General features: G+C 52.5%; 1 protein-coding gene across 5 annotated transcripts in view; it reads left to right on the top strand.

The window, feature by feature from the left end:
* The window catches only part of RBM10 (RNA binding motif protein 10), a 29934-nt gene extending 8602 nt beyond the window's left edge, over positions 1 to 21332 (top strand). For 2 of the 5 annotated variants that reach the window (XM_021709285.1, XM_021709286.1), the window contains exons 3-24: positions 4163 to 4346; positions 5909 to 6139; positions 8329 to 8398; positions 10259 to 10332; positions 11746 to 11832; positions 14057 to 14117; positions 14272 to 14448; positions 14828 to 14988; positions 15159 to 15256; positions 15342 to 15429; positions 16107 to 16293; positions 16401 to 16540; positions 16651 to 16768; positions 16855 to 16946; positions 17061 to 17225; positions 19591 to 19740; positions 19839 to 19904; positions 19979 to 20167; positions 20254 to 20328; positions 20601 to 20707; positions 20783 to 20912; positions 20998 to 21332. In XM_021709285.1, coding sequence (XP_021564960.1) covers positions 4163 to 4346; positions 5909 to 6139; positions 8329 to 8398; positions 10259 to 10332; positions 11746 to 11832; positions 14057 to 14117; positions 14272 to 14448; positions 14828 to 14988; positions 15159 to 15256; positions 15342 to 15429; positions 16107 to 16293; positions 16401 to 16540; positions 16651 to 16768; positions 16855 to 16946; positions 17061 to 17225; positions 19591 to 19740; positions 19839 to 19904; positions 19979 to 20167; positions 20254 to 20328; positions 20601 to 20707; positions 20783 to 20912; positions 20998 to 21123 — 2776 coding nt within the window. In that variant the 3' untranslated portion in view covers positions 21124 to 21332. The remainder of the gene's footprint in view (positions 1 to 4162; positions 4347 to 5908; positions 6140 to 8328; positions 8399 to 10258; positions 10333 to 11745; positions 11833 to 14056; positions 14118 to 14271; positions 14449 to 14827; positions 14989 to 15158; positions 15257 to 15341; positions 15430 to 16106; positions 16294 to 16400; positions 16541 to 16650; positions 16769 to 16854; positions 16947 to 17060; positions 17226 to 19590; positions 19741 to 19838; positions 19905 to 19978; positions 20168 to 20253; positions 20329 to 20600; positions 20708 to 20782; positions 20913 to 20997) is intronic. The other 3 variants (XM_021709287.1, XM_021709289.1, XM_021709288.1) reach the window with 3 other exon arrangements.
* Positions 21333 to 22193: the final 861 nt, after the last annotated feature.

Here is a 22193-nt window from a genome sequence, read left to right as displayed (position 1 = left end):
CCTCAGCCTCCCAAAGGCGCAGGATTACAGGCTGAGCCACCGAGCCCGGCTAAAATTATTTCAAAATAAATTTGCTGCCTGAGCCCGGGGGTTCGATACCAGCCTGGGTAACTTGGTGAGACCTCATCTCTACAATAAATCACAAAAAAAAAAACTAGCTGGGCATGGTGGCGTACATCTGTAGTTCCAGCTACTTGGAAGGCTGAGGTGGAAGTATTGCCTAAGCCCAGCATATTGAGGCTGCGTTGGCTGTGAGCGTGCCACTGCACTCCAGCCTGGACGACAAGAGTGAGACTCCAACTCAAAAAAAATAAATAAGTTTACTGGGCGCGATGACTCACACCTATAATCCCAGCACTTTGGGAGGCCAAGGTGAGTGGATTGCCTGAACCCATGAGTTCTAGACCAACCTGGACAACATGGCGAGACCATGTCTCTACAATACATTTTTTTTTAAATTAGCCGGACTCGGTGGCTCAGCCTGTAATCCCGTGCCTTTGGGAGGCTGAAGTGAGTGGATTGCCTGAGCCCGCGGGTTCGAGACCTGCCTGGGCAGCAAGACCTCATCTCTACAATAAATCAAAAAATCAGCCGGGCATGGTAGCGCATGCCTGTAATTCCGGCTACTTGGAAGGCTGAGGTGGAAGGATCGCCGGAGCCCAGCAGGTCGAGGCTGCGGTGGCCGGGAGCGGCCACTGCACTCCAGTCTGGGCAACAGAGAGACTCCAACTCAAAAAAAAAAAAAAAAATGAGTCGAACATGGTGGCACACACCTGGGGTTCTAACTACTTGGAATGCTGAAGCTGAAGTATTGTCTGAGCCCAGCAGGTCAAGGCTGCAGTGGCCATGAGTGTGCCACTACACTCTAGCCTGGGTGACAGAGTGAGACTTTAACTCAAAAAAAAATTTTAACTTCATCAAAATTAGAAACTGTTAGAAGCCTCTCTGAACCTGTTCTGATTCAGGGAGCTGCCCATAGCAACAACAAAAAAAGATTACAACGTTTTGTATTTCAAAAGATACCATCAAAAGATTGAAAAGACAACCCACAGAATGGGAGAACATATTTGCAAATCATATATCTGGTAAGAAATCAATATCCAGAATATATGAAAAACCCTTATAACAACAGAACAACTCAGTTGTTGTTTTTTTGGTTTTTTGTTTTTTTTTTTTTGAGTTGGAATCTCACTCTGTCACCCAGACTAGAGTGCAGTGGCTGCTTCCGGCCACCGCAGCCTCGACCTGCTGGGCTCCAGCGATCTTTCCGCCTCAGCCTTCCAAGTAGCCAGAATACAGGCGCGTGCTACCACGCCCGGCTAATTTTTTTTTTATTTATTGTAGAGATGAGGTCTCACCAAGTTGCCCCGGTGGGTCTCAAACCCACGGGCTCAGCAGTTCACTCATCTCGGCCTCCCAAGGGGCGGGATTACAGGCTGAGCCACCGAGCCCGGCCACAACTCAGTTTTAAAAAGGGCAAAGGGGCAGGTGCGTGGTGCCTGATGCCTATAATTCTAGCACTTTGGGAGGCCAAGGCAGGAGAATCTCTTGAGCCCAGGAGTTTGAGACCAACCAGGACAATATAGTGAGCCTTGATTCTACTAAAAATAAAAAAAATTTGCTGGACATGGTGGTACATGCCTGTAGTCCCAGCTACAGGGAGGCTGAAATGGGAGAATCACTTGAGCCCAGAAGGTTGAGGTTCTAGTGAACCATGATCGTGCCACTGCACTGTAGCCTGGGCAACAGAATGAGACCTTGCCCCTGACCAATAAACACATGAAAAAATGCAAAGATTTGGTTTATGATGGGTTTTGTTTTTCTTTGAACAGAAGTGTTTAAGTTTTTTCTTCTTTTAATTTTTATTTTAAAATTGTGGGGTACAATTCAGGGTTAGGTATACAAATATTCATTGTTCAGTTACCCTTGTTGATGAGGTGTGCTCCCCCCTTCCCCAGGCAGATATCAACTACTGTCAATCCCACCCTCCTTCCCCCATGTTTAATTTTTATATAGTTGAATGTAATAATATTTTCTTCTGTGGCTTCTGGATTTGGGCCATAGTTTTCCCCATTTCAAGATTATAAAGAAATTATCCTGTGCTTTTTTTTTCTTTTACTTTTATGGTTTCATTTCTTATCTTTATTTATTTCCTTACTTATTTTTTTTTTTTTTTTTTTTTTTTTTTTGAGTTGGAGTCTCACTCTGTCGCCCAGACTGGAGTGCAGTGGCCACCGCAGCCTCGACCTGCTGGGCTCCGGCGATCCTTCTGCCTCAACCTTCCAAGTAGCTGGAACTACAGGCGCGCGCTACCACACCCGGCTAATTTTTTGATTTATTGTAGAGATAAGGTCTCGCCAAGTTGCCCAGGCGGGTCTCGAACCCGCGGGCTCAGGCAGTCCACTCTCCTCACCCTCCCAAAGGCGCGGGATTGCAGGCTGAGCCACCAAGCCCGGCTAGTTGTAAGATCTTAACATGTGTCTAGCTATTTAGCCTTTTTGATGCACTGTACTTGAGATCTTTTTTATTTTCTAAACAGTGGTTACCTGAATACAGGCAAGGTATTTATTTCTGCATGTTAATTTTATACTCTTGTATACCTAACTCTGAATTGTACCCCACATCTTTAAAATAGAAAAAAAGAGAAAAATGCTCTTAATGTGAAAACGCAAAAAAAAAAAAACTTAACTTTTTTCTAAAGCCTTATTTTGTAACTAGCTCGGTTGTGTTTGTTGCCTCTTGTTCTGTTAAAATTGATAATTTTAGAAATATACATGTGCACCATAAGAAATGTATATTCAACATTGCATTCTTACTGATTTTTTTTTTTTTGAGTTGGAGTCTCACTCTGTCGCCCAGACTAGAGAGCAGTGGCTGCTTCCGGCCACTGCAGCCTCAACCTTGCTGGGGCTCCGGCGATCCTTCCATCTCAGCCTTCCAAGTAGCTGGAACTACAGGCGCGCGCTACCACGCCCGGCTAATTTTTGATTTATTGTAGAGATGAGGTCTCACCAAGTTGCCCAGGCGGGTCTCGAACCCGCGGGCTCAGGCAGTCCACTCACTTCAGCCTCCCAAGGCGCAGGATTACAGGCTGAGCCACCAAGCCCGGCTCTTACTGATTTATTATTTGCAATCATTTTTTAGTTGATTCTCTTAGACTTTGCAGACTTGCCCTTATATTGATCATCTACAAGTAATGATATTTTTACCTTCTCCTTTCCAGCTTTTAACCCCTTTTCTTCCTTCCCTATTTAATTGCTTTAGCTAATGCCTTTAGAATAATGTTAAGAATGGTTTTAATAATGGACATTCTAGTGTTCCCAGCCAGAATTGGAATCCTGCTAGTATAGTAGCATTCTTCTATGGGGTCTGTTGTTTTTTTTTTTAATTTACTTTTATTTCTTGCTTGCTTTTGTTTCCTATTTTAAACAAACATATATTGGTTACTTTTAGAATTTTTTGTTAATCATTTTTTTTTTCAAAAAAATAATTGTTGAGTGCCTACAGAGTATTAGGCACTATGCTAAGCTTTAGGGTATATGACAGTGAGCCAAGCAGGTGTGGTCTCCTCATTTCCTGAGACTCAGTCTGGTATTTTTTAACTCACCAAAGAAATGCAGATTTAAATCAGCTTTAAGAGAATTATTTTACAATTATTGCAGTAGGAGAAATTTTAACAAAAGAACTGCTAATATTAACAAGGTGATAATGAAATAGAGGGGGCATGGTGTACGATGAGACCAAGGAGGAGCGAGGTCAGCAAGGACCTCACCCCACAGGACCCTGCAGACCTTGTGGGACCTTGGTGAGCATTTCGGTGTTTTGTCCTGAGAGAGAGCCACTGAAGGAAGTGAGGTGGTTGGGTTGTGGAGACTGAACTGAGAAGGTCTGGGTGGAGGTGAGAAGACCAATCAGGCTACAACTAAAGTGCCCATGAAGGAAGCCAGCATCTTGGACCGGTGTGGAGGAGGGATAGAGAGAGGTAGGTTACATTTGAAAGTGATGAGGGAGTCAGCTACCCGCGTGGGGCAAGAATTTAGGAATCCCTGTCTGGGGGTGGGCCTGAGGGCCTCGAGGGAGTGAGTGCATGTCAGTCACCCATGTCTCTTGCACCTTCTAGAAAGGATGACCCTCTAATCTTTCCCCATCCTTCTTCCCCTAGAGGTGGTCGTGGTGACAGGACTGGCCGCTATGGAGCCACTGACCGCTCGCAGGATGACGGTGGCGAGAACCGAAGCCGAGACCACGACTACCGGGACATGGACTACCGTTCGTATCCCCGCGAGTATGGCAGCCAGGAGGGCAAGCATGACTATGATGACTCATCTGAAGAGCAGAGTGCGGAGGTGAGGGCAGGGCCGGACTGGGCCAGACCTGGGTGGGCAGGGCACCTGAAGGGCCTCTATGTCTGACTGCAGCACTGTGTGCAGGCAGCTCTCCACTGCTGTGCCTTCAGACTGCTCGGTGGCTTTGCCTCACCTGGAGGGCCTGTCCCCACTCCCTTCTCTAAGGGCTCCTCTCCCAACCTGGGTCTCCCTGGCTTCCACACGCTTGGCTCTGTACTTCTGAGGGCCCTTGGCCACCACCTCTTTCCCTTCTTCCCTGTTGTTCAGTTCAGGCCTGTGGTTCGCCATGAGCCCTGCACTGCCTGCTCCCAGCAGACTTAGACACTTGAAGAACCTCTTCCATGGGACCCGGCATCTGGGATTGGAAGGACAACCAGGGGACTGGATATCACCAAGCTGAGGGACTCTGGGAGACCAAGAGTGGGCATTCCCAGTGGTGGCAGAGCTCCTAGACAGAAGAGAGAGACTCCTTGGGGAGATTTAGTGCCATGCTGGATAGTTACCCCCAGCCTGAGGGTTGAAGCATGATGCTCACCATTGGGGAGCCCCTACCATCTGAGGCAGGGGAAACAGCCTTGCCTTAGGAAAACCCAGTTGGAGGGGACAGTCGGGGCCCTGGTTCAAGCAAGCTGGCAGCTCTCCTATCCAGCAGGGTAAGAAGGGTACTCTTGCAATCCCAGCCCTAGGGGCAGCGTATGAGTTACCCACCACCCTCTGGAGGGTCCAGTGCAAAGACTCTGTTATGGACCCCCAACTTTGGTGGGGGACTAGAGGCTGAAGGCATCCAGGTTTCCCTAGTGGCAGCTATTAAGCTGTCCCTGGATGTTTCAAGGTGTATTGGGTGGACCCTGCCCAGAATGGGAGTGGAGAACTAAGTTATGTGGCTCTGGTCGACCTGTAGGGTGTGGCACCAGGCCTAGCCTGCTCTCTCCTGGAATGGACGGGTTGGGCAACAGTCAAGAGCCCAGCAACCACACTGTTTTGAGGATGGCAACTGTTGGAAGACTGGCCAGGGCTGAGGATCAGGGAGAGTGTCTGAGACCCTTTTACCTTCACCAGCTTCTACTGGCTGGCTCTGGCCAAGATCTGAAGCTGTTCCTATACCTCTAGCTTGGTTGCAGGGCCCATTCCCAGACTGGGAACCAAGGAGATATGTGGCCTTCAGTGGCACAGGAAACAATTGTGCACATACTACCTGAGCTGGCAAGGGAGGAGGGGAGAAATAGAGGGTAGGGTCTGGTGTGCCAACCCCAGGCCATCTCACCCTGAGGAGGTTTAAGCTTTATTTTGTCACCTTTGGGAGTTCCTCCTCCATGCCAATACTGCCACCTACCTCTCCCCACCCCCGCGAAAGCAATCCCCAAAAGCATCTCGTGGAGAATCTCCAGCCCTAGAAGGTTTGCAGTCCAGGGCCTACCCACCCTGCCTGCCAGAGCCTTTAGCCGGAGCCCGCCCACCCCTGGCTTTCAGAGCCTGACTGCCTCAGAGAGCCAGCGACCAGGCCCTAGGCCCGCCCAGACTGACTGCCTGTCTGGTGTCTCTCATCTCATTCTGTTGGCCAGGATTCCTACGAGGCCTCCCCGGGCTCTGAGACTCAGCGTAGGCGGCGGCGGCGGCACAGGCACAGCCCCACCGGCCCACCAGGCTTCCCCCGAGACGGCGACTATCGGGACCAGGACTATCGGACCGAGCAAGGGGAGGAGGAGGAGGAGGAGGAGGATGAGGAGGAGGAGGAGAAGGCCAGTAACATCGTCATGCTGAGGATGCTGCCACAGGCAGCCACTGAGGATGATGTACGTGCCCCCCCATGGCCCCGGGCAGAAGGCCAGACTGGGTCTCCTCCAGGGCCCTCATCTTCTCCCCACCCCTCTCTCACCCCAACCTCAGCATCTTTTATCTCTTCTCCCCTACCAGCTCCTGTCCCCCAGGCCCCATGGGCTCCTGGTCTGGAGGGAGGAGTATCAAATTGGCCGACTTGGCCAAGGAGCAGCAACCATGGGTGTCTGGTGATGATGTGTGTGGGAGGGAGAAGACCAGTCCTGCATACTCCACCGGTTGTCCAGCTCTTTTGCATGTGTGCATCGAGGGCCAGATGCTCACCAGGCCCAGTGCTGGCTATTGCTGGTGGCAGAGATGATGCTGGGGCCCTGCAACCATTGGGGGGATGGGATTTTTTGAAATTTCATTCTCATTTTCCCACATCCCGTTTTGTCAGCAGCATTGAGTCTCATCACTGGCCTGGCCATAGGGCCTTAGGTGGCCGCTAACAGCCTCTCTACCATTCCTTTGTGGCATTCTCTCCCTCCAACTTCCTCCTTTTTCTCCTGTTTCCTTTTCATACAGACGTCTCATAAGGAGCCACATTAAAACTCCAAGAGGACCACTAGAATAGCTTCCTCACTAGCCTCTGTGATTCTGATCTTTTTTTTTTTTTTTGAGTTGGAGTCTCACTCCATCGCCCAGACTGGAGTGCAGTGGCCGCTCCCGGCCACCGCAGCCTCAACCTGCTGGGCTCCGGCGCTCCTTCCACCTCAGCCTTCCAAGTAGCCGGAATTACAGGCATGCGCTACCACGCCCAGCTGATTTTTTGATTTATTGTAGAGATGAGGTCTCACTGCCCAGGCGGGTCTCGAACCCACGGGCCCAGGCAATCCACTCACCTCAGCCTCCCAAAGGCGTGGGATTACAGGCTGAGCCACCGAGCCCGGCTGATTTTGATCTTTCTTAGTCCATTCCACCCACCGTGAATTCTCTGATCAGCTTTCTTCTGAAGTCTGCTGGCTGTCCAGTTTGTAGCAGAGAAAATCCCACCTGTATATTTGAGGGTTTCTAAAGGCTGGTCCACCTGCCCTGCTCAGAGTCAGATAGGAGCTGATTGCTAGCATTTGTTAAGGATTTATCACAGGGTGGGCCACGTGTGAGATCTGATTTACTCCTCACAATGGCCCAGCAGGGAAGGTACTCTTTGTATTGCATCCTGTGGATGAGGAAACCAAGCCTGATGAGGACACCAAGCCTGAGTAGTGAAGTGACTTGCCACAGATCCCACAGCCATTGAGTGGCAGAGTGGAGCTGGAATCTGAACCTGGGTAGCTGGACCCCAGAGTCCACTTTCTTGTTGTTTCCTGAGCCTTCTCTGAGCATTTGAAGTCCTGATAATATTCTGTGTATTTTCCCTTTTCATCCCCATGTATGTGTGCACACACGCACATGTGTGTGTTAAGGCTAATCTGTCGTTTGACCTGATGAGGAAACTGAGGCCTAGAGACACAAAGACTCCTTCAAGAATTCCTGGCATAGTCTCCCAGCCTTCTACAAAAGGCTCCCTGACCTAGAGACCCTGCCTTACCTGGTCTAAATCCTAAATTACCTCTGCAGCTTCCCTCTGGCCTGCTTTATCCAGGAACCTTTCCAAACCTCATGACTATACCTTTTTTGTCTCTGTCCACCCTAAGTTGCTGTTACACTCATAGTCTAGGGCACATGTCTAGGAATTTGCTCAGACTTCTGTCCTCCCCAGCTTGGTATTTGTGTCATGGGTCTCCTGATGCAAGTTGGTGGGGGGAAGGGGTGGTAATCCCCTTGCAAAGGGTAAGAATCATATCGCAGCTTTCTTTGCTTTTTGTCTGCCACTAAGCCCTTTATCAGATTCCACTGCCCACCATTCTTGAGTTGCTGGCTCTCTTGCTGTCTCTGCTGTTCTTTGTGCCCCTGGAGGTCTATTTGCTGCCATTCTTTACCTTGCTTTGTACCCTTTTCTTCATTTGACTCACTTTCTGCAAATCTGGGCCTGAAAGCCAAGACTTGGGTACTGGTGTGGGTTCTGGGGCTGTTGTCACTTGGGCAAAAGTTCCAAAAGAGGCAGAGGAGACAGTGTGTGCATATCGCCAAAGACCCCTTGGGGTCCAGAAGCCTCTGGCCGGCCTCAAATAGCCAGCAGCCCCCTTGTGCTAAGCCTGCCTCACTCTATCTCCCTGTACAGATCCGTGGCCAGCTGCAGTCCCACGGCATCCAAGCACGGGAGGTCCGGCTAATGCGGAACAAATCTTCAGGTGAGCTTTTGTTCCCAGTGCCCTCCCCTTCCGCTGGCCAGCCTCAGCCTCCAAATCTCCCTCCTGCCTCTACCTTCTCCCTCCCTTCCCTCCCCCACCTTCCTGCCACAGCTGGGAACGGGCAGCATGGGGGGTACCCTCTCTTCTTCTCTCCCCTTCCCCACACTCTCCTCACAGCTCCAGCCAACAGCCTCTTCTGTGGGGCTGTCGGGGACAGGGTGCAGCACTGAGCTGAGCACTCCCCAGGGGCAGGGCCAGAGCCAGGCTCCGGGGAACCTCCTCTTTGGGACTCTGAGTATCTGAGATGGTAACCCCTTCCCAATAAACTCCCTTCCCTCTCCTTTCTTCTCCTTCCTCTGCCCCTTGCTCTCCCCTACATTTTTCTGGTAACAGCCTCTGACCAGAAAGTATGTCTGACATGGCCCCACCCATGTCTCCCAAGATGGGAGGCAGGGGATGACTCTTATCCAAGGGCACATCCCAAGGAGCAGCCAGAATTTTCTGGCCTTGCCTGTTCCCTCCCTCCCTCTTGCAGGCTGCTTGGAGCTGGCCTGAGATTAGCAGGGTGGTGGGGGGGGGAGTTGTCTCTGCAGGACCTCTGCCCAGGCTCCCCAAGGCAGGCACGGTGGGGCCTCACTCTGCCTGGGTGTCTCTCTCTCTTTCTCTCTCTCTCTCTCTCTCTCTCTCTCTCTCTCTCTCTCCATCTCTATCTCTCAGTCTCTCTCTTCCCCACACCTCCATCTCTCTCTGTATGTATCTCTATCTCTCTATCTATCTCTATCTATTTATTTTATCTATCTATCTGATTATACCATTCATTCCATCCTCCTGTGCATCTTAACAGTTATTCTTTTGGAGATCAAGCATGCCCCCCAACCCCTGCCTCATCCAAGCTCTCCCTGTGTATCTGCCTCTAAAGGAGATGCTTTCCTGAGGTCGCAAGCCCTGAATCCCTTTCCCAACCCTGGCCAAGCCTGGAGTCTCTCTTGGTTGCATGTAGGTCTTGTTCTGCTTCACTCCAACTAGACCACACACTGACAGATTCTGGGTCTCCCTCTCCCCAAGGAAGCATCCCAGGTGTAGCCCTCTGATGGCCCTGGGCATTTCTCCCAGGCATCTACTGATTCGTCCTTCTAAGGTCCTCCTGGCCAATCCTAGCTGCCATTCTTTTGTCTAGGAGGTCTTGGACATTTTGTGGCTATTGTCTCCTCATTGTGGCCCTGAGGTGGCTCCCTAGCAAGACTCCCTGGTGAGACTGAGATGAGGTCGTGTCCCTGACTGCCTCTGGTTTCTGATGGGCCAGGCTTCCTAGTCTCACAGAGCAGCCTGGCCCAGCTTCTCTTTTGCTCCTATGATTCAATACCTGTTACAGCACCCTTCCTGGGCATCCCTGGCCTTGTGCTGGGCCCACCCTAGAGTTATTTATTTTGGCTCATATGGAGCCAGCAGCCTGCCCATCTTCCCCCTCCTTCCTTCTCTGGAAGCAGATCTCTCCTTGTATCCTTTCCCTCCCAGCTACTTCTCTCCGTCTCTGTCACCCCAGGCTGGCTGGGCAGGTCTGCCCAAGCCCCATATCTCTGTCTCTCTTCCCAGTTGGTGTGTGTGTCTCCCCACTACCCAACCTCTCCTCTGTTTTTCTCCCTCCCCACTTCCCTTTTTCCTGCCCCTCCTGCATCTACCTTGCCTCCCACACCCCCTACTCTCTCTCTGATTGCTTCTTTCTCTTCCTTTCTTCCGTTCTCCTCTTCCCCCTTCCCTCTCTGCCCCTGGTCCTCTCCCCTCGGGTCCCGCCCCCGGGAACACCGTGTGTCCAAAGCTGTTGACTAACCCACTGCGTCTGTATCTGAATGCTGTCTCCAGGTCAGAGCCGGGGCTTCGCCTTCGTCGAGTTTAGTCACTTGCAGGACGCTACACGATGGATGGAAGCCAATCAGGTTGCTTTGCCGCACTTGAACCCCCCCCCAAACAAATACTACTTTGTAATCGAGCGCTCCCCATCGCCTGATTCTTACGGACACAGTTCCCTGCCCTGTGGCCCTGTGTCCCATCCCCCGCCCCCTCTCTCCCCTTCCTGACCCTCACTGTCTCCTCTTCCCATCTCTCGCTACCCCACTGGGCTTCCCATCCAGAGCCCACACTCAACATTGGCCCTCCCTACCACCAGGCACTAGCGCTGTCTTGTCACTTCTCCCAACTGAGCTTTTGGAGAAGAAGCTGCCAGAGTGGGTCCTATCACATAGCTTCCCACTCCCCAGGGGCGGGGTGGGTCCCAGGGGGGACCTCCCTGCTCTGGGGTAGCTTAAGCCAGGACTTCTTTCTGCTCTCAGGACTGCTGAGAGTCCCACCACTGGGGAACTTAGCTGTTGGCACACTAATTAGCAAGACCATTTTGTCTGCCCTCTCCCTGCATGTGAATTCGGCCCTTTGATTTCCATGCAAGGGGACAGCACTACTCTGTTGATCTAAAGTTCCAGTCAAGTGTGATAGGTCTGTTGACACCCTGGACTCACTTTGGTCACCCCCTGCCCTTTCCACACCCACAGGAGCCTCCACCTCAGGTAGTTCCATCTTCTCAGCAAGGACCCGTGCATAGTCAGCAACAGGGGGAGCCTGTTCCCCCAGTCTGGCACGGGGTCCCAACCCAGTAACTTTGGGACCTTCCAAGTCCCAAAGATCTGCTCCAGTCTCCCACCCTCTGCCCAGATCACTGGTGTAGGGCACTGGAGAAAGCTTCAGGGGAGGAAGGGGCAGATGTGAAATGGGGGATCCTGGCAGAGGCAGCCCTGGGGCCATCTCTGCAGGGTCCATAAGCTAGTGCCATGGACCCAGGACCCAGCCATCCATGGGAAGACAGCCTCATGGCAGGAACTTCCGTCTGTTCGATATGGCTCTTTCTTTTTTCCCCTTCTCCAGCACTAGCGCGCCTGCGCTCTCTCTCTCTTTCTCTCCCCTCCTCTCCTTCCCCCTCCCTGTCTCCCCTCACCCCCAAGTGTAGCCTGTGTAGTGCTGGCCCTGGGTGTGGCCTGGCAGTGTCAGGGTCGAGTAGGGGGTTTTCCCCACTGTCTGGCAAGCGTTGGTCAGCTGAGCACTGTGTGCCTGGTGGTGTGTGTTCACGTGTGTGCGTGCGTGTGCCCGGAAAAGCAGCAAACAGCTGCGCCCGAGAGCTGTGGTGCTTTCCCTCCCTCCCTCCGTCCCTTCCTTCTACCCTCCATCCGTTCTCCAACCTCCCTCCGTTCCCTGTCCCTCATCCATCCAGCTGAAGGGCTCGCTCACTCTCTTCTCCTGTGCTGAAACGGTGCGTGGGGCACTGCTGCCTGGGCCTCATTGTGCTCTGCTTTTTCCCACAGCACTCCCTCAACATCCTGGGCCAGAAGGTGTCCATGCACTACAGCGACCCCAAGCCCAAGATCAATGAGGACTGGCTGTGCAATAAGGTACAGGGGTGGTGGGCAGTGCTTACCATGGATAGAGATGGCAGCAGCAGTGGTAGCAACCTCCCTCTTGCCCCTCCCTTCCTCCCTCTCTCTCCCTCTTCTTCCTTTTCTCCCTCCTTCCCTCCTCCTCTCCCTTGAGCTCACGTGTGCCTATGAGGAGGTATGAGTACAGAGGCCACCATTTCTTGCCAGCCAACCAAATGCTTATTTAGTGCTCACTTAGTGCAAACTTTGTCCTCTTAGAATGCAGTCTTGCCTGGAGTCTCAGCAGACTTTAAGGAAACATATACATTGGTAATGAATGAGTGAGTGTGGGCATGAAGTGCTGTCGTATAGAATATGAGCTTTGGAGTCAGCCTGACTGGAATGAGACTATCCCAGGTTGGCCTTGGTTTTGGCCAAGGTGTTTAACCCCTCTTTGCCTTGCTTTCCCTATCTCTAAAATTTGAATTCTAATGATACCACTTTCAAAAGGTACTTGGGCAGATTAAACTGTGTTAATGAGAGAGTAATGCTTAGAACAACACCTGGCCCACAGTTAACACAGTCTAGGTGTTAGCTGTTGTTATGAAAGAAAAGCACAGTGTGTTCTTAGAACCCATATCAGATGACTCAACCTTGAAGACCACTCTGACACGGCCATGTCAAACCTGAGACTGGAGGGTATCTAGGATGTAGGGTTTTGTAGTCATCTCTATGTTCCCTAAGAGGAAACTTGAGACTGGAACCATGGATGAGTCTTTAGCCATGACTTGCTCCTGATTGGAGGGACTATGGCTTGAGGTCTGCCCTGGCATCAGCTTTGCGATTCCACAGCTCCACCTCCCATAGCCATATGTCAGTCCTGAAATGTAATGGGAAGGTAGAGCTTATGGAGGCCCCAACCTTCTCCCCCAAGAAGTATTCTGGCTAGTCAGGGAGAGTGGCATCTGTTTGTTTTTAAAAAGGGATCCTATCAGAACTATTTTGAGTTGACTATTAAGAGGCGGGTACTCAATATTTCTAGAGTGGTAGGGACAAAGTGACAATGAAATTCCATACTGCCTGAATTTCCAGATAGTCTTCAAAACCAGGACAATCTCTCTGACTCCTTCCCCTTTCATCCCCTATATCCTGTTGGTCGTCAGCTCCTGTGACTTCCATCACAGAAGTGCTACCTTCCCTCTCTTGCCATTCCTGGTCCTCATGCCAGTCCTCACGCCCTCTCACCCACTCGCCGCAAAGCCCTCTCTGGTATACTAGCCTCTTGCCTCTTTCTCTCACCCTCTTACCTGAAACATTCCTGAAAACTATCTCTGACCACACCCCTTCTCTGCTTAAAACCCTCACAATTCTGAGCTTACGTATGATCCTTCATTACCTAGTGTCGACTTGTGCGTTTCCCCTTACCCTCCTACACCAGCTCTGAAAAATTCATTGTTTCCTTTGATAGCAGTACCTTTCCAGCAAAACTAAACTTCTGGCCATCCCTGATCAAAAATTCCTGCTTCTGTGCAGCCCTCCCTGACGGTCCCCAGCTAAGTGAGCTGTGCCCCCTTGTTTGCCCATTCTTGTCCCCAAGCCCCTGTTGGTTGACAGTCCATGCAGACTGCCACTCTTCTGTTAGGCCAAGAGGGTGGAGGCCTCGTCCTAGCCACATGGGGCAGGGCCTGGCACAGGAGCAGTGCTTAGTACTTGACTCTGGAACAGAGATAGGATGTTGTAGAAGCTGGGGGAGGGGGTCTCCAGATGCTGAAATATTCAAGGAAAATTTCTCAAGAGTAGCAGGATCCAACCAGTCCTAGAGATAAAGGAGGGGTGAGGATCTAGCAAGAGGCTGTTGGCTTCTAGGGCCAAAACGTTGGTTTCTGAATAGAGAAGCAGGTTTGGGAAAGAATAACCTACTAAAGGGATTGGGTGAGGGGGAGAATAGTCTTGGCAGTTGTAACCTTGAGAAGGCAGAGGGAGGGGAGGAGAAGGCAGTAGCCATAAGGGGTAGGGTGGGGGAATTGTTAATTCCTGAGCTAAAGGTGTGACACTGAGAACAAATGTGAGACGATATAAAGGGAAGATTCACAGGACAGAATGACAGTGAAAGTTCCAGATGGTACCTGCCACCCTTCGCCCTGGGACCTTCCTTCCTTCTCGGAGCATTGTGGGGTTCCCTGGGAGAGCTCCAGATCCAAGTTTGGAGGGTACAATGGAAAGCCCTGTCCCCTCTGATGGCCTGGCCTGTGCCTCACAGTGTGGAGTCCAGAACTTCAAACGCCGAGAGAAGTGCTTCAAATGTGGTGTGCCCAAGTCAGGTAAGGCCCACCTACCTCCTTCAACTCCCCAGGACACGGCAAAGGGGAGTGGGGAAACTGAAGAACCAGTGCTCAGGGGTTGGTATGGGGAGGAGGGTGACCAGTTGTGGAGCCTCCTCCTTGTTACCAGCCTGTCTTCTACTACCCCTGACAGAAGCAGAGCAGAAACTGCCCCTCGGCACGAGGCTGGATCAGCAGACACTGCCGCTGGGTGGACGGGAGCTAAGCCAGGGCCTGCTTCCCCTGCCACAGCCCTACCAGGCCCAGGGAGTGCTGGCCTCCCAAGCCCTATCACAGGGCTCAGAGCCAAGCTCGGAGAATGCCAATGACAGTGAGTCAGTTGTTCCTTCCTTCTTCCTCTGTGCCCTAGGCTATCTGGGCTGGGCTCCCCAAGGCCAGAGAAATGATAGTGAGCTTCATTCTCATGGGAGTCTCCACCTGGTAGGGGGATAGACATGTGATGTAGGGAGAGCAAGGGGAGGAGCATCACCCAGCCCAACTTTGGGGGGATGTGTTGGGAAGGTTCTCAGCAGGTGAGCAGCCAGACTGGCACCTGGACTGACACAGTTTATCCTGGAGGAAAAGGTGAGAGGAAGCAGCAGGTGCAAAGACACAGAGGACAGAGGAGAGGGAACAGCACTGGGGAGCACCAAAGGGCGGACTAGAGCAGAATGGCAGGGTGTCCCCTAACACTGGGCCCCTTCCCACAGCCATCATTTTGCGCAACCTGAACCCACACAGCACTATGGACTCCATCCTGGGGGCCCTGGCACCCTATGCGGTGCTTTCCTCCTCCAATGTGCGTGTCATCAAGGACAAGCAGACTCAACTGAACCGTGGCTTTGCCTTCATCCAGCTCTCCACCATCGTGGTGAGGGCGGCACAGGGGGGGGCCGGGCAGCCAGGGTCCCGGCCCCCGGGGTGGGGAGGAGGGCCCCTTCCCCCAGCCCGTCCACCGCGGCCCCAAGCCTGGAAATGGCAACGGAGCCGGGGGCCTCCCCGGGCCTGACCCTTCTGTCTCCGCCTCCCCTCCTCCCACAGGAGGCAGCCCAGCTGCTGCAGATCCTGCAGGCCCTGCACCCACCGCTCACCATTGACGGCAAGACCATCAATGTTGAGTTTGCCAAGGGTTCTAAGAGGTCAGGGCCCCACCTATGTCCCTTCCCAGTTTGCCCCCACCTCAAGACCTCCCATCTCACTCCCAGTCTCTAACATCCTCCTCAGGGACATGGCTTCCAACGAAGGCAGTCGCATCAATGCCGCCTCTGTGGCCAGCACTGCCATTGCTGCAGCCCAGTGGGCCATCTCACAGGTACTCAGACCCCCCGCACCCTTCTGCATCCTGAGACCTGGGCTTTCTTAAGCCTCCTGCATTCTCTCTGCAAGCAGGAAGGCTGGCTTGCTAGCCTTGGATGCAAAACCCTCTCCCAGTGGCTGGCATGGGCCACTCTACCCTACTTCCTGCTCTCTACACCCCTGGGATGTTCCCCTCCATCTTCACTGCAGCTCCCTTCCCAGCACCTCCTGGGCTCTCAGCTATTAGCGCCATGGTGGCTGGCTTTCTGTTTGGGTTTTTATTGTCCTGAATTGGTGCAATAGATCACACATTCCTTATATAATGTGTTATATATATGATTTACATATAGCATATGTTCCTGAATAAAAAAGAATTTATAAGTGGTTGAGAGAAAATTGGGAGAAGAGAATAAAGTGGGAAAGAGGTGTCTTCCTTAGTCTGACAACCAACACACATACATCACGCACAGTGATATCAGTCCTGGGAGCACTTTGCATGCATCTTTTTTTCAGCGTTGTCTTTGCCACTGCCCTGTTCTCTTGTGGCCAGGTAATGCTCACTTTTCATGTGTCTTAAGACTGCATGCTTTTCTGTCAGCAACACTAGCCCCACATATGGGATAGATGCATCTTGCAGGTTTCCCACCTCCATGCCCTCCTGTTCTAATGAGCCCCTCTTGCCTGCCCCCTCAGGCCTCCCAGGGTGGAGAGGGTGCCTGGGCCACCCCTGAGGAGCCACCGGTCGACTACAGCTACTACCAACAGGATGAGAGCTATAGCAGCAGCCAGGGCACAGAATCCTCCCTCTATGCCCACGGTTACCTCAAGGGCACCAAGGGCCCTGGTATTGCTGGAACCAAAGGGGATGCAACCGGAGCAGGTGAGCCCCAGCATCTTTCCTTGCACCCATAGCAGGGGCCTGCAGGCATAGGATACTGGCACCTGTCATTCACAGGCCTTCATCTCCCTCCCTGTTCCTTTTCACAGGTCCTGAGACCTCCCTAGAACCTGGGGCAGACTCTGTGTCGCTGCAGGCTTTCTCCCGCACCCAACCTGGTGCTGCCCCTGGCATCTACCAACAATCAGCAGAGGCAAGTAGCAGCCAGGGCACTGCTGCTAACAGCCAGGTGAGTGAGCCCTGGAGGTGTCCTGGGGAGGCAGGCAGGGGCATCCTGGGTGGCCAGAGGTGGCATTGACAGACACTGAGCCCTGTTCTCCTGTCTGGCCCCATGACCAGTCATACACCATCATGTCACCCGCCGTGCTCAAATCTGAGCTCCAGAGCCCTACCCATCCCAGCTCTGCCCTACCACCAGCCACCAGCCCTACTACCCAGGAGTCCTACAGCCAGTACCGTGAGTAGCCACAACCTGTGAGTAGGGGGGATAGGGACTTCTTGACAAAACAGAGGAGTGTGACCCCCTCTCCCCTCACCTCCCAGCTGTTCCTGACGTTTCCACCTACCAGTACGATGAGACATCTGGCTATTACTATGACCCCCAGACCGGCCTCTACTATGACCCCAACTCCCAGGTGACAGGGCAGTCCAGGGAGGGATGAGGTTGGGTTAGGTCACATCAGGGAACAGCTTTAGATCCCCTTCACAAGTCTTCCCTCATGCCTCTCTTACTTCTTCCCCCCCCTCAGTATTACTACAACGCTCAGAGCCAGCAGTACCTGTACTGGGATGGGGAGAGGCGGACCTATGTTCCTGCCCTGGAGCAGTCAGCTGATGGACATAAGGAGCCAGGGGCACCCTCAAAGGAGGGCAAAGAGAAGAAAGAGAAGCACAAAACCAAGACGGCCCAACAGGTGAACACTGGGGGTCCATCAGTCACTGGCTGACTCTTTGGTGTCTTCCAACAACTGCAGTCTGTCATCTCTCACCCTCTACTGCTGAGGGAGGTAGTGGATGGGTTTGGATATAGGCAGTAACTGCTCAAGACAGACCGCATCCCTCATCTAACTCTGCTCTTTACTGTGTGACCTTGAGCCAGAGCAGTCTCTTCAGTACATGGCAGCACTGTTTGCCCCCATGAAATGCCTTGTGCTACCATCCAAGTGAGCCCTGTCAGCTTTCTTCTGTCCTGCAGCGGGGACCCTCACGCACTGCTGGTATATGTCCCAGAGAAATTCTCACAGGCCCATGGCGGGTGGGCAGTAAAAGAGTCATGCAGTGTTCTGTGGTGGTGGACAGTTGAAGGGCACCTCAGTATCTCTCTGGAGAAAGGGCATGACACTGTAGGTTTAGCATTTAGAAACAAGCACAGATTTTTTTTTTTTTTTTTTTTTTTTTGAGCCGGACTCGCACTCTGTCGCCCAGACTGGAGTGCAGTAGCCGCTCCCGGCCTCCGCAGCCCCGACCTGCTGGGCTCCGGCAATCCTTCCGCCTCAGCCTTCCAAGTAGCCGGAACTACAGGCGCGTGCTACCATGCCCGGCTAATTTTTGATTTATTGTAGAGATGAGGTCTCGCTGCCCAGGCGGGTCTGTATGTAGGGGGAAGGAAGGGGCCGTGGAATATGGAATGTGGGATGGTGTCACATATATAAATTAACATTAGGCCATGTGTGGTGGCTCAAGCCTGTAATCCCAGCACTGTGGGAGATAGAGGTGAGCCTGAACTCAGTTCAAGACCAGCCTGAGCAACATGGCAAGACCTCCTCTCTACAATAAATCAAAAAATTAGCCAGGCATGGTGGCACATGCCTGTGCTTCCAGCTACTTGGAGGGCTGAGGCGGAAGGATCACCTGAGCCCAGCAGGTTGAGACCGTGGTGGCCATGAGCATGCCACTGCACTCCAACCTGGGCGACAGAGTGAGACTCTGGCTCAAATATTAATTAATTAATATTATACACAGACAAACAGTCCTGTGCATTTTAAAGTGATTAAATGGAAACACAGGAAGCATAACTGTGGGTATCTGTCGGGGAAGTGGGGTGTCTTAATCTGTTTTCTGCTGCTATGGCAATACATACAGGCTGGGCACAGTGGCTCAAGCCTGTAATCCCAGCACTTTTTGAGAGGCTCAGGCGAGGGGATTGCCTGAGCCCACGGGTTTGAGAACAGCGTAGGCAACTTGGCAAGACCTCCTCTCTACAATTAAAAAAAAAATGAGCCGGACGTGGTAGCATGCACCTGTAGTTCCAGCTACTTGGAAGGCTGAGGCGGAAGGATCACCTGAGCCCAGCAGGTGGAGGCTGAGGTGGCCGTGAGTGTGCCACTGCACTCCAGCCTGGGTGACAGAGTGAGACTCCAACTCAAAAAAAAAAAAAAATACACACAGACTAGGCACTTCATAAGGAAAGGAGATTTCCTTTCCTGTAGGCTTGGAAGTCCAAGAGCACGACGCCAGCATCTGATGGGAGCTTTCTTGCTGCGTCATAAATTGGCAAAAGGGCAAGAGAGCATGCATGAGATCAAGAGAAGAAATCAGGCCAAACTCATTCTTTTTTTATCAGGAATTCATTCTCAGTAATTACATTAACCCCTTCAAGAGGGCGGAATCCTCGTGACCTAATCACCTCTTGAAGGCCTCACCCCCCCAGCACTTGCATTGGGAATAAAGGTTCCAACACATGAACTTGGGAGACACATTCAAACCATAGCAGAGAGCAAGCACAGCCAGAAAAGACCTTGACGAACACTGATGACTAATGACAAATGGGAACTTGCACCACTGCATCGCACGTCTTCTGCTTGTTCTACCTCAACCTTCTCTTGTCTGCCTCTCAGATGGGCCCACTGCTGCCCAGGCTGCTTCTACCACTTCATCATTGTAGGCCAAAGGGGGCGGGGGACACGATGGGGGGTGTTCCATGGTAAGGTCATTAGGAGCCAGGGTGTCACTGAGCGCCTTGCAGGCTGTGGTCACAAGTTTGGTTTTATTCTTGGTGTGGTGGTAAGCAAAGGAAGAGTTTTAAGGAAGTTGTATTGTGGGGGAGGGCTGTGCCTTGTAAAAGAATTCTCTGCTGCGAGAGGTGGGCAAGAGCTATATAGCCCAGAGGCCAAGTAAAGCTCATCACTGGTTCAGCCTAGAGATGGTGGGCTTGCCTGGGTTTGAGGCTGCAGGACAAGAAGGGCGATGGGCTGCTGCAAGGGCAGTGAATTCGTGGATAGAGTGGGTGGCCCATTGGCATGGGGTTCCTGGGAACCTCACCCCTGCCCTCACCCCCAGATTGCCAAGGACATGGAACGCTGGGCCCGCAGTCTCAACAAACAAAAAGAAAACTTCAAAAACAGCTTCCAGCCTATCAGCTCCCTGCGAGATGATGAAAGGCGAGAGTCAGCAACTGCAGATGCCGGCTATGCCATCCTTGAGAAGAAGGTACGTTGTGGCCACCCACCTGTGCCCCCCACTCATGTTCTCATCCTTTCTCTGGGCCCTCTTGGTAGTCCCTGAACTTTTGTGTCTATCCTCCCCAGGGAGCACTAGCTGAGAGACAGCACACCAGCATGGATCTCCCAAAATTGGCCAGTGATGACCGCCCAGTGAGTACCTAGGGCAGAAAGGGACAGGGAGCTCTGATCTGGCCAGGCCTGATTATGCATCCTACCTTCTGTAGAGTCCACCACGGGGGCTGGTGGCAGCCTACAGTGGGGAGAGTGACAGCGAAGAGGAGCAGGAGCGTGGTGGCCCCGAGCGAGAGGAAAAGCTCACCGACTGGCAGAAGCTAGCCTGTCTGCTCTGCCGGCGCCAGTTCCCCAGCAAGGAGGCGCTCATCCGGCACCAGCAGCTCTCGGGGCTTCACAAGGTGACTAAGGGAGGGGTGGCAGGGCATGTTGGGACCTGGCCCACCCCAGCCCAGCTTCTTCACTACTCATCCTGTCCCCCTTGCAGCAAAACCTTGAGATTCACCGGCGAGCCCACTTGTCAGAAAACGAGCTGGAAGCACTGGAGAAGAACGACATGGAGGTGAGGCGTGGTCCACTCCTGGACTCCTTCCCCTTTGTCTCTTCCACATCCCCACCCTCTCGGGGCTAGAGTTTAAGTTCTGACATCCTGTTGTCCCTATGAAACTTCTTCCCAGTGCCCCTACCCTGGCTGCTTGCACCTACAGTGTCCTGACCCTCAGGACCTGGGCTCTACTAATCAGATGGATTTTCCTGTGGGACCCCATGCCCAAACTTCCTAAAAGCAGCAGCCAGCTCCCCAATATTCACACATGCACACTCACAAACTTTTAGCAAATGAAGTATCGGGACCGTGCAGCTGAGCGTAGAGAGAAGTATGGCATCCCTGAGCCGCCGGAACCCAAGAGAAGGAAGTATGGCGGCATATCTACAGCCTCCGTGTGAGTGCCCAGGGCCAGGCGAGGGGGCCTGGTGCTGACAGGCCAACTGCTCACACTGTATACTATCCCCTGCAGTGACTTTGAGCAGCCCACTCGGGATGGGCTTGGCAGTGATAACATTGGCAGTCGCATGCTCCAGGCCATGGGCTGGAAAGAGGGCAGTGGCTTGGGTCGCAAGAAGCAGGGCATTGTAACACCCATTGAGGTGAGTCTCCCGCAATCTTACCCGTTTCTCAGCACTTCCCACAGCATCCCCTGCTAACCTGACAGAGCCTGCCTCCTTCACACAGGCCCAAACACGGGTGCGTGGCTCCGGCCTGGGTGCCCGGGGCAGCTCCTATGGGGTCACCTCAACTGAGTCCTACAAGGAGACACTGCACAAGACAATGGTGACCCGCTTCAACGAGGCCCAGTGAGCAGCTTTAAGAAAACTTCTACATGTGTTGGATAGCCATCTTGGGGCAGGCAAAGATGAAGCTTTGGGTGGTCTGAGGGAGCTTCCTATCTGCTGGCTCACTTCCCAGCCAGAGAGGCCCTGACCAAATCAAACTTAGAGTCGGTGACTTTTGTTGGAAAATTGGGCTGGGATCATGTTCTTTTTGTAATAAAAGCTGAAAAGTCTGCATCTTGCATCTCTTTTTTCTCATGTTCTAGCATGGTTTATGGCCTATACAGACACAGAGACACAAACATAGATGGACCAGGGCCTTGTCTGGCCAAAGTGGGTGGCAGTGGTGGCATTCACAGTGTCTGGAACATGACTACCAGGACATGGGGTTCTGACCTATACCCCAATTCACAAGTTCCTGGTCATTGCCCCTCTCCCTTTTTGGGGCCCAGCAGATCATGCTGTACCAGGAAATGGAGCACTTCCAGGCTTGAAGTGCCCCTGGATCAAAGTAGGACTGGGAACCCCTTCCCCTGTCCTTGCAGTCCCCCAGCTGCAGTTGGCGCACAATCCCAAGGCTAAACTGGCTGGATGATCTAATTGTGACCTAATCACCTCTTGAAGGCCTGGCTCGTGGCTGACGCCTATAATCCCAGCACTCAGGAAGGCCAAGGCAAGAGGATCACTTGAGCCCAGGAGTTTGAGACCAGCCTAGGTAACAGCGAGACTTTGTCTCAACAACAACAAAAACGTATTTTACCATCCCTGGGTCTGGAGACAGTGCCCTCAGGCATCTCCAAGTAAAAGCCTACAGGTATTTGGGTACCAGTTAGCCTTCAACATGCTGATGACCCCAGAGGAGTGAAGATAGAGGAAGCTAAGCCTGCACATCCCTAGTCAGGCCCCAGAGTTGCCTCATAAGAACCATTTAGGTCCAACCTCATCCTCACCACCTCCACCCCACCTCCCTGTCACTGCAATCTGTGATTCCCAAATATGTGCCTGTGCTCTCAGCAGAGGTTCTGGGTGCAGTGGACCATGAAACGGGCTGCCTTTTTTCAGGCCTTGGAGGGCAGAGGGTGAAAGGGAGGTGAAGCT

This window comes from Carlito syrichta, unplaced genomic scaffold (assembly GCF_000164805.1).
Source record: "Carlito syrichta isolate Samal-C Ts95f unplaced genomic scaffold, Tarsius_syrichta-2.0.1 Scaffold170438, whole genome shotgun sequence".
Taxonomy (NCBI): domain Eukaryota; kingdom Metazoa; phylum Chordata; class Mammalia; order Primates; family Tarsiidae; genus Carlito; species Carlito syrichta.
The sequence above is the reverse complement of the archived record's forward strand: the minus strand, read 5'-3'. Positions and strand labels throughout refer to the sequence as shown.